This window comes from Acinonyx jubatus, chromosome A1 (assembly GCF_027475565.1).
Source record: "Acinonyx jubatus isolate Ajub_Pintada_27869175 chromosome A1, VMU_Ajub_asm_v1.0, whole genome shotgun sequence".
NCBI classification, from domain to species: domain Eukaryota; kingdom Metazoa; phylum Chordata; class Mammalia; order Carnivora; family Felidae; genus Acinonyx; species Acinonyx jubatus.
The window spans coordinates 86,269,398-86,287,766 of NC_069380.1; the positions used below are offsets into that span (position 1 = coordinate 86,269,398).

Sequence of the window (18,369 nt, forward strand, 5' to 3'; positions counted from 1 at the left end):
CGTCACTCCTCATCAGGGAAATACAAATCAAAACCACACTCAGATATCACCTCACACCAGTCAGAGTGGCTAAAATGAACAAAACAGGAGACTATAGATGCTGGTGAGGATGTGGAGAAACGGGAACCCTCTTGCACTGTTGGTGGGAATGCAAACTGGTGCAGCCGCTCTGGAAAATAGTGTGGAGGTTCCTCAAAAAATTAAAAATAGACCTACCCTATGACCCAGCAGTAGCACTGCTAGGAATTTACCCAAGGGATACAGGAGTGCTGATGCCTAGGGGGACTTGTACCCCAATGTTTATAGCAGCACTCTCAACAATAGCCAAATTATGGAAAGAGCCTAAATGTCCATCAACTGATGAATGGATAAAGAAATTGTGGTTTATATACATGATGGAATACTACGTGGCAATGAGAAAGAATGAAATATGGACTTTTGTAGCAACGTGGATGGAACTGGAGAGTGTTATGTTAAGTGAAATAAGTCATACAGAGAAAGATAGATACCAAATGTTTTCACTCTTATGTGGATCCTGAGAAACTTAACAGATGACCATAGGGGAGGCAAAGGAAAAAAACAAAAGAGGTTAGAGAAGGAGGGATCCAAACCATAAGAGACTTTTAAAATCTGAGAGCAACCTGAGGGATTGATGGGGGTGGGAGGGAGGGGAGGGTGGGTGATGGATATTGAGTAGGGCACCTGTTGGGATGAGCACTGGGTGTTGTATGGAAACCAATTTGACAATAAATTCCATATTTAAAAAAATAAAATAAATAAAATAAAATACAATAAATTAAAATAAAATAAAAAAATAAAATAAAATCGCTCATCTTGGCTCATTGAAGCCACAGCTCCTGCTTGCCTCACGAAGGAAAATATCTCAGACTCACCAGAGCTTCTTCAGATTGCAGAATAGATGCCTCAGTCCCACACAAAGAAGTCTGATTCCAAGATCTCCCAAGCTGTTGTGGCTCAGATCCAATTCTACCAGCTTCTGATTGCTGCTCAGGACCGAGGAGATGTTGAAGCAGCACTGATAGGAAAGGCAACATCGCCCCAACCTTCATGCCAAGTACAGAAGCAGAAAGCATCAGAACACAGGCTGCTTATCTCGTCACTGCCTTCCAGTCTAAGCTTGTTTTCCGCACCAAACAGGGGCACTTGTGGTCTCATGTCACAAAGGGAAAATCTTAACCAAACTTATGTAAAGTGTCATCCTATCAGAACTCCTGCACACAGCCTGAGACTTACTGTGAAGTTCGTCCCCAAGCTCACTAACTCACAGACCAAGACCACAACTGCTGAGTGCATCAGTGAACTCCCTCTATAAATAATGGTCAGCTCTCCAATGTATACATGGCACGTCCCTGTTTTATGCATGAAAAAGGTGGTGAACCTATGTGTTTCATTTCTTTAGCACATGTCCCTAACTGTGAAAATCCCTCACGTGGGCACTACTCTAGGGCTTTACCCATCTACTTCTCTTTGCTAATCTTGTCCCCATTGTTCTGTTTGATGATTAAATCCCAGCCTTCCACCTACACTGAAATAGCAGGAAGCTCTAATTCTTGACTTGTTTTACAACCACACACACAGACACACACACACACACACACACACACACACACACACACACACCGCTATCACCATCACCACCGACAACAACTATGTGTCCCTGTCAGAGGAGCAAGAATAACATTCTCCTTTCCAGGACAATAGTTCATCATCCTAGAACCGCTAATCTTCCTTTCTGCCCCCATTTCCACACCAACTAGAAGTAAATGTATGACTAAATCATTGTGGTAAAATAAATCATTATCACCCATGTCTCCTGGTTTGTGTCTCACTCTCTGGAATCACACAGGGACACCCACCAGGGAGGTGGGGAGAATGGCGTGGGATAGATATAGAGAGGCAGGTAAAGAGCCAAAAACAGAGCTTGAAAGCAAGAAGGGGATTTGTAATTTATCAAAAGAGCAGAGAGAAGCAAAAGAATGGCATGATCAAAGTAGAATTTTCTAAATAACCCTCTGACTTCTATATAGAGACTAGAATTGTAGGTGGTGAAAGTGAATGTGGGGAGACCAGTCAATATTCATTAAGTATGTGTTTTTGAGCACTAATGTTTGCTGAGACACTTATCCTGACATTTCAGGGACAATGGAAAGATAAACATGAATCCTGACCCATGAAGCTGATGGTCTTGGAGGCCATTACAAAATCCAGGCAAGTAATCATGGTTGCTGGACCTGGGCTAGTGGTTTGTATAGGAGGTAAAATTGATAAGTATGATGTTGGGGTGGGTATGGTGATCAAGAGAGGGATTTATGAAAACACCCGGGAGTGGTAGACTCTAACGCTGGCTGTGTAGCTCATCCAAAATGCAGATGTGTTATGGAAGAGAGTTTGGGAGATGGCTCAGACACCTGTGTGCTCCTCTTGAGGCATGTAAGTCTGACTCACAGTTTGGGCTCAGAGCAACCACTCTTTATTAAGAAAGCTAAAGGAGAGTCTCTGTGACATTTCAATGTATACAAAATGTTTTGATGGGGTCCAGACTAGGTAGCTGTTATACATGATAAAATTCTCTGATTCTCATCTAAGAGGATGGCCGGTGAGAAAATGGAAAACCTTGAAGGTCAGGCACTTTTTGTCACATCACCAACAAATGACTTCATTTCATTTCTCCTTCATTCTTCCCCATTTGAAACTTCCTGAACAACTGGCCTCCAATTAATTCTGCCTTCCCACCTCTTATAGGCTGAATTGTGTCCACCATTCCTTCCAAAAATTATACATTGAAGTCTTAATCCTAGGATTTCAGAATTGTGACTCTATTTGGCGATCAGGCTTTAAAGAGTTAAATGTGGTCATTAAATTGACCCCCATCCAATGCAACTGGTGTCTTTGAGGATATCAGACATGAATACAGGGACCGTGTGAAGACACAGGGAGAAGACCACCATCTGTAAACCAATGAGGGAAGCCTCAGAAGAAACCAGCCCTGCTGACATCTTCATCTTGGACTTCTGGTACTGTGAAAAAATGAATTTCTGTTGTTTAAGCCTCTGGGTTTGTGGTACTTTGTTATAGCAGCCCTAGAAAACTAATAAACCACTTATCTGGACCCTGAGGTCTTCCTCCAGTCCTCCCTATATCTCATTCACACACACACACACACACACACAGGTTCTTACCACAATCTCTGAACATTACAGCCAGGACGCTGGAGCATCTCACATAACACCATCATCCCTGGGTCCCCCAGAGCATTGTCACTGAGGTTCAGTTCCGTGAGGTTCCAGCTAGTGCTTAGTACTGAGAAGAGACCCTGCCAAAGGCTAACAGTGAGATGGCAGTTCACCAACCTAGAAGTTGTAAGGAAGGAAGAAAGAGAGAAAGGAAAATCAGGAGTGGCTTGGCACCAGACCAAGACTTCCCAAGCATTATAAAATGACTTACAGAGGTTGCCTGGATGGCTCAGTCAGTTAAGCATCTGACTCTTGATTTCAGCTAAAGTTATGATCTCACAGTTCATGGGATTGAGCCCTGAATATAGCTCTGTGCTGACAGTGTGGAGCCTACTTGGGATTCTCTTTCCCTCCTTCTGTCTCTGCCCCTCCCCTGCTCTCTCTCTCTCAAAATAAATAAATAAACTTAGAGAAAAAAAAGAAATGACTCACAGAAACAAAGATTGCATACTGAGGAATAACAAAGGCTAGGGGGCCCTGGTACGACTGTCCTACACACCTTATTATGGAAATGGCTTGAGCCTGTGACTGGCTGCCTTTGTGCACCCCCTATCCCCTCTGTCAGATGTCCTTCTCCTCCCCTCTCATTGGTCAGCTGTCCTGCCCAAGGCCATGGACACTCTGGAAGTGATTCAGAGCCTAGTTCTGACACTGGCTACATAACAGCATCTGTGATGCTCTCAAAAACCCCTAGGCCAGTCCTCTCCATAGGAATAAGTCAGAATCTCTGAGATGGGACCAAGCATATCAATGTTTTTAAGACTTCCAGTGCTTCCAATGTGTAGCTCATGTTGAAATGCAGATTCTGACTTTGTGGGTCTAGGACTGGGCCTGCAATTCTGCACTTCTAACAAGCATGAGGTGGATGCCCATGCTGCTGGCTTCAGAAGGTTCCAGAACACACAAAGCAAGCTCCTACCCTCTGAGGAACATAACTGTCATCTAGCAAGATGGGTGTCAGGCTTTTTATCAGGACTTTTATTCTAAGTCTCTGCAAGCCTTCTCCCACGGCTGTGTAACCATGATCAGGTCTCTTCTCAGACTAGTTTTTAGGGCCCTAATGAGCAGGTATGCCTCCTTCCCTCACTTCCTGTCTCTTTCTCCCCCCTTCCCACCCCCCTGCAGCTATTCTGAACTATTTCCCACCATAGAGACATATCCTGCTTCCCCAACTCCTGCCTTATGAACCCACTATTCCCTCTGTTTGGCTCCTCATGATCCATCCTTCAGAGTCCAGCTGCTCAAGGGCTCCCCACGGTGGGCTTCTGGTGCATCCTGCAGGTGTTCTTGCCATAGCTGATTCCTCCCTATAGTCCATTCTTGTGTCCCAACTATCCCCACAACCAAACCTTACATCACTGTGAGCAGGGCCTGGGTCTCAGCAACACTGAAGCCCCAGTGGGTGGTCCTTGATGACCAAATGATAAATAAATATCATGCTGGAAGTGCTGCCAAGAGGGAGAGAGGGAGATGAAAATTCATTGCTCCTAGTAGAAGGGCCAGCCCCCTATCTCTTTAATTTTGTCTCATGTCAAGTGTTTTTTTGTGGGGGTTGTTTTTTTTTGTTTTTGTTTTGTTTTGTTTTGTTTTTGCAGGTTAAACTCAAGCACATGCAGAGCATCTACCTTCCCACCGTAGCTGTGGCCATGTCCAAGCAGGGATTTCAGAGGTCAGGGAACTGAATTGCTTTGCTGTACAGACACAGAAACTGGCTTCCAATCCCCTACAAAGTCGGTGAACAGACCTTGAAGAGGGTGCTCTTGAAGAGGAAGACCTTGGTGACTTCCTTGTTATAAACACAGTGTGAAAGCTTAAAAGTACCTTCTCCTTTCCAGCCCTATTTCCTTCAGTTTCTCTCATTATGTTTGTTCCAATGAAGTCATGTCAGTCCCCCATAGTCTCCTGCATACACTGCTCCTCAGACCATATTTATACTTTGTTACACAGACACCACTGCCAAAATCCCTTTACCTTCTCCTACACTCACTCACATCCTACAGATCCTTCATGGCAAGCTCCAACATCACTCCTCTGAGAAACTTCTCCCTCCAGCACCAAAGGCCCTCTATCCTCTCTGTTCCTGGGACAGTCACTGTGATTGTTTTGCTGCTTGGGAATTGACTGGATACTATGCACTAGAGCCCCAAGTAGATTACAAGCAATTTGAGTTCACAACACTTGCATTCAACTCTCTTCCCCACGTAATACCTTGCACTGAGTTCACATCCACCAAACATTTATTTTGTTGTTGGTGGTGGTGGTGGTGGCTTTTTTCTCATCCATTTGTCCACCTACCTTTCCTCTACTAGTCAATCTCTGCCGCTGAAGGAGTCAGGTAGAAATGGGTGGTGGTGGCATTATGTAGCTGTTGCAACCACATTTTTTAAATGCTTATTTATTTATTTTGAGAGAGCATGCACATTAGCAGGGGAGGGTCAGAGAGAGAGGAAGAGACAGAATCCGAACCAGGATCCATGCTGTCAGTGCAGAGCCCGATGTGGGGCTCAATTTCATGAACTATGTCATCATGACCCGAGCTAAAATCAAGAGGCTGATGCTTAACTGACTGACCCACCCAGGTGCCTCTGTTGCAACCACATTTTAAAGACAATTGAGAAGTGGGAAGAGAGAAAGTGCCCAGAGAAAGGTGACTAGAAAGTGAAGGCAACACTACCATTCTACCACCTGCCTGAAGCCAAATTGTCTTACCGGTGAGTATAGGCAGCATGAGGATCTAGGAGGACACAGTGGTCCACCTCACAGTGTTGCACTTCCTCCTCCTCTTCCTCCTCCTCTTCCTTTGGAGAGTTATGAAGCAACCTCAGGGAAAGTGATTCCACACCTTGACAGTTCTCAATACAAAAAGAAGAAACTACATGGTCCATTCTGGTAGAGAGATTGATGTCAATTTGGGGGAAATGGCCCATGGCCTTTTGCACAAAGTCCTCCTCTTGCATCTCATATAGACAGTAGAACAACTCCAACTGGCTGGGCTGGATCTGCAGATTCTTGGCCTTGGCTTTCTTTTCAATCCATTTTAGCAGCTCCAGCCTGATTTGCTGAGAGATCTTGCAACTCAGTTTTTTCTCCAAGTAGGAGGTTCTCTCCTGGTTTACAAGGCCAAAGAGGAAACGGACAACGAAAATCAGATACCCCTTTTCAAACTTGCCATAGTTTTCCAGAAGGACTGTCACATCTCGGTTGGGAAGCTTGGAACCACTCAACAGCAAGCTCCCTGTGTCTCCCTGTCCCTCCTCTTCCAGCAAGTAGTACATGGCAGCAAAGAATTCCTGGAAGGTCATGTGGATGAAGCTGTAGAATTTCTCACAGTCCACTTCCTTCTGGAATAGGTTGATCCTCAAGAAAGCAGATACATCTGCCTTCTGAAGGCCATGATTCCTAAGGTCACACTCCTCAAACAGGATTTTCTGGTTCCAGATTCCATCTGCGGCCAAGGAACAGAGACCCCGGAGGTTAGTAGAGACATCGTGGTTCTGGTTCCCTCTGCGGGATTGCAACAAAGTGGAGAGGAAGAAGATGTACACTGCAGTGGTGGTCTTGGATGTCTGGGCAAGACTCTTGCCACTGTCCATCTGCTGCTTCAACCCAGTGCACACAATCCAGCAGACCAAGGGGATAAAGCACATGGTGAAGAGGATCTCATTCTCCTGAATCAGCCTGAAGGCCTCCCTGGCTTGCTGCTCATCTGCGAAATACTTGAAAAAGTATTCCTTTCTTTTGGCCTCTGAGAAACCCAGGATCTCCACATGACGGGGCCGGTCCAGCAAATGCTGTAGTTTCTCCAGAGCCACAGGTCTCGTGGTGATAAGTAAAGAGGCCTCGGGAAGTAGCCTCTTTCTGATGAGGCTGCTCAGGAGAATGTCTCCCCGCTCTACCTTCTGCCAGTTTGTACAGAGCGCCTCTGTGTGTTCATCAAAGGCACCCTGAAGTTCATCGAAGCCATCCATGAGGAAGAGAATCCGAGAAGGCTTGCTCACAATCTTGCATATGGGTGGGTTTGGATCCGGGCAGCAGCTGACAATCAGGTCTCCCAGGCTCCTCCGTGTCCCGAGACTCACTTCCCGACAGTGGATATAAAACAAATAGTCAAACCTGTCCTGGTAAATTTTCTCTGATGCCCAGTCCAACATGATCTTCCTTGCCAGTATTGTTTTCCCAATGCCTGCTGCTCCCTGGAATACCACCGTGTGAACAGGCTCAGAGTGTTGGTCGTCAGGCTCAAACAGTAATTCCACATTCAGGGAGCTCACAGGGCTGTCCAGCATCTTGGCTGAAGTCCTGCCGATGGCCAGGAGCTCATGTTCCCTCTCTTGCTGGTTCTTGTGTTCCTTGACAAGACGCAGCCTGGTATAGCGTTTGTTGAGGTTCACGCTCTCACCCAGACGAGCATTCCTATCTTTGATACACTGGAATCTGCTCCTCACATGTTTTTTGTACTTCTTACAGTAATCTGAGGCAAAACAGAAAGGTAGACTTTGGGAGAAGCCCAAGCACATGAAAGCTCTCAACAAGGGTCTCTGGTCCATAGGGAGTGATGACCAGAGCTAAGAAATGGAAAGTGCAAGTTCTCTTCACTGCACAGGTACAGACGGTCCCAGAAAATCTAGGATGTCAAAATCTTCCTATACACAGCTGAGCAGAAGAACAGCAAAGTGCCACAGGCACTGTCACCTACCAGAAAATCCTTTTCTACAATGTTTATTTATTTTTGAGAGAGAGAAAGAGAGAGAGTGCAGGGAAGGGGCAGAGAGAGAGAGAGAGAGGGAGAGAGAGAGAGACTCCCAAGCAGGCTCTTCACAGTCAGCTCAGAGCCTGCTGCAGGGCTGGAACTTATGAACCATGAGATCATGACCTAACCCAAAATCAACTTTACCAACTGAGCCACCCAGGTGCCCCCAGAAAGTCATTCATTTTTCTTCTATCTTATTCCTTTAGGTCGGCATCCCATACCTTTTAAAACCTGAAACACTCAATCACCTCCCCTTGGTGACTTCCCTTGGGACTACTACAAGGAGCCATGTGAACACTGATCTGTTTCTTCAGCTCTAGTGGATTTCCTGAAATGGGCCTCTGTACCCCCAAGGAGCAGGAACATATAGGATGAACAAGCTTCCCAGCCTCCAAAGCAGGATTTCCAAACCCAATGGGAAGCACTATTCCCATTGCTTACCCTTCTTTTTTTTACAAATAGAGATTCTGGATAGGTACCCGAATAAACCCATCCACTCTTCTTCAAGGCTTTCTTCCCGGTATACCACATGTGCATTATCTGAAAACAAAAGGAAAAAGAAATACAAATTTAAAAGCCAGGACTCCTGACTAAGGTGACATAATTCAGACCCAGTACCCAACAGCTGGCACAGCTCAAAGTCCCCTGTTCCAGATCTCTCCCAAACAAAAACAGAGCTTAGAGCTGCAAATGACAGGTGTGCAGCTGGACATCCACTTCGTGGCATTCATGCACTTTTAAATGTCTAAATATCCCCAAGATGGCTATGGACCAGCAGGATTACCCATCCCTGCCCCCAAATGTCTGAAATTAGTCATACCCACATTCTTAGTCTCCCAAAGTAAGAATTACCAATCTAGTTTGTCTAACTCAGTGGTTCAGTATCCCAGCTGACTTGAGATTCACTTAGGAAGCTTTAAAAATATTGACTCTGAGGTGCACCTGGTAGCCTAAGTTGGTTGAGTGACAGACTCTTCATTTTGACTCAGGTAATGATCTCATGGTTTAGAAGTTCCAGTCCCATGTCAGGTTCTGTGCTGACTCCTGGAAGCTGCTTAGGATTCTCTCTCTCCTGCTCTCTCTTCCCTGCCCCTGATTGCTCCCTCTCTCTATCTCAAAATAAATAAAAACATATTTTAAAATACTGATTCTTGGACTCCACCCGCAGTGATTATTTTTCAATTTATCTGAGGTAGGGTCCAGCACCATTGTGTATAATAATAGATAAATAAATATAAAATAAAAGTTATATATATATATTTTTTTTAATATAATTTATTGTCAGTGGGGTGCCTGGGTGGCTCAGTCGGTTAAACTTCCAACTTCGGCTCAGGTCATGATCTCACAATTCATGGGTTCAAGCCCTGTGCCAGGCTCTGTGCTGACAGCTCAGAGCCTGGAGCCTGCTTCAAATTCTGTGACTCCTTCTCTCTCTGTCCCTCCCCTGCTCATGTGCTCTCTCGCTCTCTCTCAAAACTAAATAAACAGATTATATATATATATATATATATATATATATATATATATAAAATTTATTGTCAAGTTAGCTAACATTCATTGTATATAGTGTATAGTGTGCTCCTGGTTTGGGGGTTAGATTCCCATGATTCATCACTTACACACAACACCCAGTGCTCATCCCAACAAATGCCCTCCTCAGTGTCCATCACCCATTTTCCCCTCTCCCCCATCCACCCCCATCAACTTTCAGTTTGTTCTCTGTATTTAAGAGTCTCTTATGTGTTTTCCCCCTCTCTGTTTGAAACTAATTTTTCCTTTTCCCTTTCCCTTCCCCCATGGTCTTGTGTTAAGTTTTTCAAGATCCACATATGAGTGAAAACATATGCTATCTGTCTTTCTCTGACTTATTTCACTCAAGATAATACCCTCCAGTTCCATCCATGTTGTCATAAATGGCAGGATTTCATTCTTTCTCATTGTCAAGTAGTATTCCATTGTATATATAAACCACATCTTCTTTATCCATTCATCAGTTGATGGACATTTGGGCTTTTCCCATAATTTGGCTATTGTTGAAAGTGCTTCTATAAACATTAGGGTATATGCACCACTTTGAATCATCACTCCTGTATCCTTTGGATAAATTCCTAGTAGTGCTATTGCTAGGTTATAGGGTAGTTCTAGTTTTAATTTTTTGAGGAACCTCCACACTGTTTTCCAGATCAGCTGCACCAGTTTGCATTTCCCCACCAACAGTGAAAGAAGGTCCCCATTTCTCCACATCCTCACCAGCATCTGTTGTTTTCTAAGTTGTTAATTTTAGCCACTGTGACAAGTGTGGGGTGATATCTCAGTGTGATTTCGATTTGTATTTCCCTGATGATGAGTGATGAGCGTCTTTTCATGTGTTTGTTAGCCACCTGGATGTCTTCTTCGGAAAAGTGTCTACTCAAGTCTTATGCCCATTTCTTCACTAGATTATTTGTTTTTTGGGTGTTGAGTTTGGTAAGTTCTTTATACAGTTTGGATAAAAACCCTTTATCTGATATGTTATTTGCAAATATCTTCTCCTATTCTGTCAATTGCCTTTTAGTTTTCTTGATTGTTTCCTTTGCAGTGCAGAAGCTTTTTATCTTGATGAAGTCCCAATAGCTCATTTTTGTTTTTAATTCCCTTGCTTTTGGAGATGTGTTGAGCAAGAAATTGCTGTGGCTGAGGTCAAAGAGGTTGTTGCCTGATTTCTCCTCTAGGGTTTTGATGCTTTCCTGTCTCACACTTAGGTCTTTCATTTATTTTGAGTTTATTTTTGTGAATGGTGTAAGAAAATGGTCCAGTTTCATTCTTCTGTTTGTAGCACCCAATATATTTTGAAAGCTCCAACATGCATCTACAGTTGAGAATCATAGATCTAAACAGTCACTAAATTACACATCCCAAAGAAGCATTTCACCAGAGAAATTAAAGTACAATAGAACAAGTGCTAAGCAACCAGGGGAAATATTTGAGAGATAATTTTAGATGAGCAGGAACCCAAGAGCAACATAAAAGATTCCTGGTAAAGGGGCATCTGGGTGGCTCAGCTGGTTTACTGTCCAACTTCAGCTCAGGTCATAATCTCACGGTTCGTGAATTCAAGCCTCACATTGGGCTCTGTGCTGACAGCTCAGAGCCTATAGCCTGCTTCTGATTCTGTGTCTCCCTGTCTCTCTGCCCCTCCCATGCTGCACTCTGTCTCTCTCAAAAATCAATAACCATTAAAAAAAATTTTTTAAAGATTCTACGTAGGTGTCTACTTATTCTGAATGCAAATGCTATTGATAACTCGGTCACAAAACAAAATCTAAACATTAACTCAAACCAAAACCATGACTTAATTCTTAATCTAAAACCTAACCCTACAATCTTCTCCCCCTCAACAACAACAAAAACAAAAACAGACTTCTAACCCTAGTTATAATTCTTCCATCTCAGAGCCCAGTTACAGAAGCCAAGATAGCATAGTAGTTAAGAGCCAGGATCCAGCCCAAGGCACACCTGGCACTGAATCCAGGTCTTGGATCTGACTGAAACAGAGTCTCAGGCAACCAGAATCTCTTTCAGACTCACTTCAAGTTGTTGGCCAACCTCCAGAATGATCTTCTATTTGCAAAACTGAAACTCTAACCATTAAACAATTCCCCATTCCCCACTGCCTGCAGCTCCTAGCAACCACTTTCTGTCTCTATAAATTTAACCACTGTAGTAGCTCTTATAAATGGAATCATACTGTGTTTGTCTTTTTGTGTCTGGAGTGTCTTATTTAGTAATGAAACTGAAAGTTCATTTGAAAGTGCCAGCCTCATGGCGCCTGGCTGGCTCAGTTGGTAGAGCATGCAACTCTTGATCTAGGGGTTGTGAGTTCAAGACCTATGTTGGGTGTAGAGCCTACAAATAAAATTTTAAAAAAATGCCAGCCTCATGGAGTTCTTACAAGGAATTACCAAAATCCATAAAAACTGCTTAAGTGAACCACTTCTGCCACTATGATTATTACACCTTAATTTGGTTAATTAGTATATAAGTAAGGACACAATTTTAATTATATTATTATATGCATTTTTTATAACATCCCGCTGCTGTGCATCCCCACCTCATGCCCCCATTATCATGTTTCTGTCCCTCATTATGTCCATATCACTGACCCATTCACCATACTTCTCCTGATCTGCTGATTCATTTTTATTCCTCCTTTCTACTAGCTCAACATCATCATCCTGTGATCTTCTAGGTTCCTTTGAGCTCTTTCTTGTACCCTTCCCTTGTTCAAAACATCAAGCCAGAAAGAAAAACCCTACCCCCAACATGTCCACAGTTCCTAGGGGATAGATGAGCCATGAGTTGGATTTTTAAAGGAGCTAGAAGGAAACCAAACTGCTTTCCTCCAATGTCTCATGGCAGTATCATGAGAGGAAGAAAGAGGATAAAGCCAAGATGATAAATGGAATTATTAAAAAACAAAGGTTAACTTTATTGCATCAAAAGATACCATCAACAGAGTGAAAAGGCAATCCATGGAATGGAAGAAAATATTTGCAAATCATATATTTGATAAATAGTTAATATCCAGGACATAAAAAGAGTCCTCACAAGTCAACAACAGCAACAACAAATACCCCAATTAAAATATGGGAAAAGGGAGTTGAATAGACATTTCTCCAAAGATAAACAAATGGCTAAAAACCACATGAAAAGTCATTCAGTATCAGTAGCCGATCAGGAAATGCAACTCAAAACTGCAATAAGATATCATCTCACAGCCATTAGAATAGCTACTATCAAAACAAAAATAAAATAAGTGTTGGGGATGAGGAAAAATTAGAACCCTTGTACACTGTTGATGTGAGTGCAAAATGGTGCAGCCACTGTGGAAAACATTATGGGAGTTCCTCAAAGAATTGGACCTAGAATTACCATATCATCCAATAATTCCACTTCTGAACATACACCCAAAGGAAATGAAAGCAGGGTCTCAAAGAAACTTGTACCCACATGTTCCTACCAGCATTAGTCACAAGAATCAAAAGCTAGAAGCAATCTGAATGTCCATTGATGGATGAATAGGTGAACAAAATGTGGTATACATATACCAGGGGATATTATTACACCTTAAAAGGGAATGAAATCATGTCATGTGTGACAACATGGATGAAGCTCAAGGACTTTATCTTAAACAAAATAAGCCACATACAAACAAATACTTTATGATTCAATTTATAAGAGGTACAAAGAGTAGTCAGATTCATAGAGACAGAAAGTGGTGGCTCAAGAGGCTGAGGGGAAGGGAATGGAGAATTGTTATTTAATGGGTACAGAGTTTTGTAAGATGAAAAAAAGTTCTGGAGATTGATTGCACAACATGACTCTGCTTAACACTACTGAACCATATGTTTAGAAATGGTAAGAGGGTAAATTTTATGTTATGTGTATTTTATCACAATTTTTAAAAATGTTGTCTTCCCTCCACTCACCCCACTGTGGCTCATCCCTCTTAGCTTTTTCATAAAGGTCTCTCCTGTTGATTGCAGCAAAAATCCACACTGCCATGGCCCATGCCTTCTCCTCACCATTGAAGTCAATCATCAAAGTAGCTAGATCCATGTGGTCTGCCTTCTCTGTCTGACTCCGAGGGAGTGGGCTGAACCCCTTTTGAGAAGGGTAGTCTTCTAAGTGCATCTTGAATTTCTTAAAGTCTGTGTCCTCCAAATCCTCCAGGTAACGGGCCAACTTGCAGCGGACACTTGCCATGTTCATCCGTGGCTCTGGTCAGGGTCTTTGGGCATAGGTCCACACTGGGAAGCTGGAACAGTGGAAACAGACAGGTAAGGAGAGTCATTTTTAAATTCTGCCCTCTTTAGAGAGAATTAAACTATGAAAAATCCAGAATACAAAACAAAAACTATAACCCAACTGTGAGTTGTCATCTTTAATTTTAAGAAGTGAACCAGGGGCACCTGGGTGGCTCAGTCAGTTAAGTGCCCAACTTTGGATTTCAGCTCAGGTCATGATCTAGGGATCATGGGACTGAGCCCCACATCGGGCTCCATGCTGAGCCTGGAGCTTGCTTGGGTTTCTCTCTCTCCCTGTCTCTGCCCCTCCCCTGCTCATTCGCATTCTCTTTCTCTCTCAAAATAAATAAATAAACATCAAAAAGAAAAAAAAAGGGAACCAAATACCTACCAGAATGTTCTCCTGTTAGCTTGACTCAGGAGTGTGTCCTGAGCCATGGAAGAAAGGTGTCCCTGTGGACAGAAACAGTAATTAAACCCACAAACGCAACTGCATTAACAGCCTTATATATGCGCAAACCAACTGCTCTGTGATGTCACTTCCAAATGTCACCGAGAGAATTTTGTTCTCACTAATTACTGGGCTATGGCCTACGATAAACTCTTCATTACTCCTCACCTTCACTTTCCTCATCTATAAAATGACAGAGTGGAAAATATGGCTCTTAAGTTCCTTCTAATTGAAAGGCTCTGGTTCCCCGTTTTTGCTTTGACCCAGGAAATGAGTAACTATGATGGTAACAGAGCAGCACATGGCTGGACAGAGAAAGAGCACAGAGAAGGGGATGGTCTTCTAGTGCACGTCTATTGATCCACTGATTGATAGAAACAAATGAAATGAAACTTAGGTACCGCAGGGGTGGGGTGGGTGGAATAAACACATAACATCTCTTTAAGGTCTCCTTGCAAAATTCACAATTATAATTGTTAGAACTGACATTTATTGAGAGTCTCTTGTGGGCTAAGGTCCTGCACTAATCCTTTTTCTTATCTAACTCTCACAAAGCTGTATGACATGAGTATATTTCTAAGCCCGTTTTGTGGAAAAGGAACTTAGTCTTCTTTTTTTTTTTTTTTTTTTTGGAACTCAGTCTTAGAAACTAGGGGGTTTGTCCAAGGTTTCACAGAAAGAAAAAAAAATGGTTCAAAGCCAGGATTTAGATCAGGGTCACTGATTTCTCACATCCCTAACACTGCACTGTTCACAGAGTGGAAAGGTGTGTAACTATCTCTTCCATCACTTAACTAGGTTTGTCAGTCAGATCCAAAACAAAAAAAGATCAAAGACTGTAAAATAGATGGTTAAAAAGCAAAAAAACATTTTCCCAGCATTTGCCACACACAGCCATGTATTACAGAGCTCACTGAGCTCAGTTTCCCTATGTAAATTTAGGGTTCCACAAAGAGCAGAGGTCAGCTGCTACAACTTTTTCTCTTCCACCTTTCCCAGATTTTGGATAGATGAACGCGCTCATTGTGTTTGGGATTGGTCCCTTCACAACGAATTTGGAAAAGCACAGCATCAACCTAAAGGCATAAATGATGCTGATGGGAGGGAGAGAGCCTGTGGAGCTATGGAACACTTTAAATTAGAATTTAGAATGACCACAGATTAGTGTGCAAGACACAGAGACAAGCTCACCTCTCTCTGTATCTCACCCCTGGCTCCACGCACCTGCCAAGTCTATTCCTTATGCATTTGAGGGGTGGTGGGCCGCCTCCAGATGGATCCATCCCTGGTCCCCCTCCACCAATCTTCTCATCCACACCCAGACTGTCTGTACCTGTCCTCGGTGCCCCCCTTTCCCTAACCCTAGTGCACCCTATCCTAACCTTTATCTCCTATGTCCCTGCTGTCTAGGATGTTCATTTCCTCATACACATCCTCTCCATCCAGCCTCTGGGGGACTGCTCAGCAAATCCCCCAGAGTCGTGGGTCTAAGCTGTGTCTGCTGTCCTGGCCCTCACCCCTGCCCCTAGGCACACACTTGCACAAACACATAAAGCCCAATAATGAGAAACATCAGAGTACATTCCAAATCCTCATTGAAGGACAAACTTTCAAGCTGGCCTAAAAATCCCTAGTGCATTAACCAAGAGAAATCTGGCCCTTGACATTCCCTCCCCATTTCTCCCCAGTCCCTTGCATCCACACAGTGTCACAGAGCTGGACTCACCCAGATGCAGGCCTCAGAAACAGCCCAAGAGGAAACTTGATGAATTTATAGTGGCCACAGCCCAGCATGGGCAGGAAGGATGTGGCCTAGCATGGAGTGAACAAGCTTGCATCACAGACAAAGTTAGAGATTAATGTTTACTCATATTGCTGGATTTTCCAAACCAAACGAGTGGCGTTCTTATCTCTGGTTGCTGCCAGAGATGTCTGCACTCTTCTGAGTGTCCCACTGGGGAGGGGAGTTGGGGGAAACTAAGCTGGTGCTCAGTGGATGTTCCCTCTGGCTCTCACAGCTGCTGTTTGAGTGTTGTGATGACAAATAGGAGGGTAGAATGGAGGATCCACCAGAGCTGGCAAGTGGAGAATCAGGAGCAGGACTGGCCCATCACACTATAGATGCTTACTCTCTCAAGCCACCACATGGAGGCAGTCGGCAGGCAGTGTAGGGTCTGCTCATCACCAGCTGGTCTGTTTTAACCACTTTCTTGAAGTAAGAATACACCTGTGAAGGGGCGCCTGGGTGCCTCAGTCGGTTGAGTGTCCGACTTCAGCTCAGTTCATGATCTCATGGTTCTGAGTTCGAGCCCTGCATTGGGCTCTCTGCTGTCAGAACAGAGCCCACTTCAGATCCTCTGTCCTTCTTTCTCTGCCCCTCTTCCACTCATTCTCTCTCTCTCCCTCAAAAATAAACATTAAAAAAAGGACTGAAACCAATGTTGCCCTGTATATAAACTAACTAGAATTTGAATAAAAATTTTAAAAGAAAAAAAAACACACCTGTGAAACTGTCACTGCCATCAAATCCACCTGTTTATCACCCCCCAAACTTCCCTCCCACTCCTTTATTATTGTTCTTGTTGCTGCTGCTGTTGTTGTTATTTTATTGTTAATATTTTGTGTCTATAGGAAGACTTCATACAAAATCTACCCTTTAAATAAATATTTAAATAAATAAATAATAATTGGTAAATAAATATTTAATAAATATTTTAAGAAACACAACACAGAATGATTAACTGTAGGCACTGTGCTGTACAACAGATCTCCAGGACTTAGTCATCCTGCATAACAGAAATTTTACACCCTTGACTAATACCTCTCCACTTTCCCTCTCCCCAGCCCCTGGCAACTACCATTCCACTCTCTGTTTCTATGATTTTGACTATTCTAGATTCCACATATGAGTGATGTCATACAGTATTTGTCTTGCTCTGTCTGACTTATGTCACCTTGCGTAATGTCTTTGAGGTCCAACCATGTTATGAATGGCAGGATTTCCATTATTTTTTTAATGTTTATTTATTTTGAGAGAGAAAGAGAAAGAGAGAATCCCAAGCAGTTTCCACAATTTCAGCACAGAGCCTGACGCAGGGCTCAATCTCACAAGCCGTGAGATCATGACCTGAGCCGAAATCAAGAGTCAGATGTTTAACTGACTGAGCCACACAGGTGCCCCCAGGATTTCCTATTTTCGTGTGGCTGAATAATATCCATCATGTGATATAGATAGATAGATAGATAGATAGATAGATGATAGATACATAGACAGATAACAGATAATGAAAGATAATAGATGATAGATAATAGATGATGATAGATAATAGATGATAGATAATAGATGATGATGATAGCTAGATAATACATAATAAATGATGATAGATAGATGATAAATAGATAATAGATAACAGATGATGATGGATAGATGATAGATGATAGATTGATAGATAGACAGAGTATATCTTTTTTTCTCATTATTTATTTATTTATTTATTTATTTATTTAAATATGAAATCTATTATCAAATTGGTTTCCATACAACACCCAATGCCCATCCCAACAGGTGTCCTCCTCAATACCCCTCACCCAGCTAGATAGAGTATATCTTTATCCATTCTTCCATTTATGGTCACTTAGGGTGTTTCCATATCTCAACTATCATGGGTGATGCTGCCATGGGCATGTGAGTGCAAGCATCTCTTCGAGATCCTGGTTTCAATTCCTCTGGATAGGCACTCTACTCCCTGACTCACTTAGGCACTTGTTCTCCTAACACTTATGGAGCACCTGGTGCATACCAGGCAATAACACAAAGTTGAAAAGCACCTTGCCTTACCCAAGAGGACCTTGGAGGATAAACACCCAGACCACCTTCTCCCAGTACTTTCAGTGGCTGCAGAACCAGTGACAATGACATGGGTTTAACGGAGCATAAAGAATGAGAGGTGCTCAGCACCCCAGGCAAGTTCAGGGACCCTGGTGCAAGAAGGACAAGAGTCCAAATCCAGAGGAGAGCCACTTGCCAATGACTTTGTCTCTCTGTGCCTCAGTTTCTTCACCTGTAAAATGAGGGAAACAATGGCACCGATTGTAGAGGGTTTTTGTAAGGATTGTAAGGATTGAACA

General features: G+C 43.0%; 1 protein-coding gene across 1 annotated transcript in view; it reads right to left on the minus strand.

The window, feature by feature from the left end:
• The window catches only part of NLRP3 (NLR family pyrin domain containing 3), a 51,638-nt gene extending 36,052 nt beyond the window's left edge, over positions 1–15,586 (minus strand). Inside the window, exons 1-6 of the mRNA XM_015062912.3 lie at positions 14,182–15,586; positions 13,473–13,801; positions 8,446–8,544; positions 5,964–7,725; positions 3,201–3,371; positions 894–1,064 (exon numbers count right to left, since the gene is read on the minus strand). Of these exons, the coding sequence (XP_014918398.1) occupies positions 894–1,064; positions 3,201–3,371; positions 5,964–7,725; positions 8,446–8,544; positions 13,473–13,755 (2,486 nt within the window). The 5' untranslated portion in view covers positions 13,756–13,801; positions 14,182–15,586. The remainder of the gene's footprint in view (positions 1–893; positions 1,065–3,200; positions 3,372–5,963; positions 7,726–8,445; positions 8,545–13,472; positions 13,802–14,181) is intronic.
• Between the last annotated feature and the right edge of the window lie 2,783 nt (positions 15,587–18,369).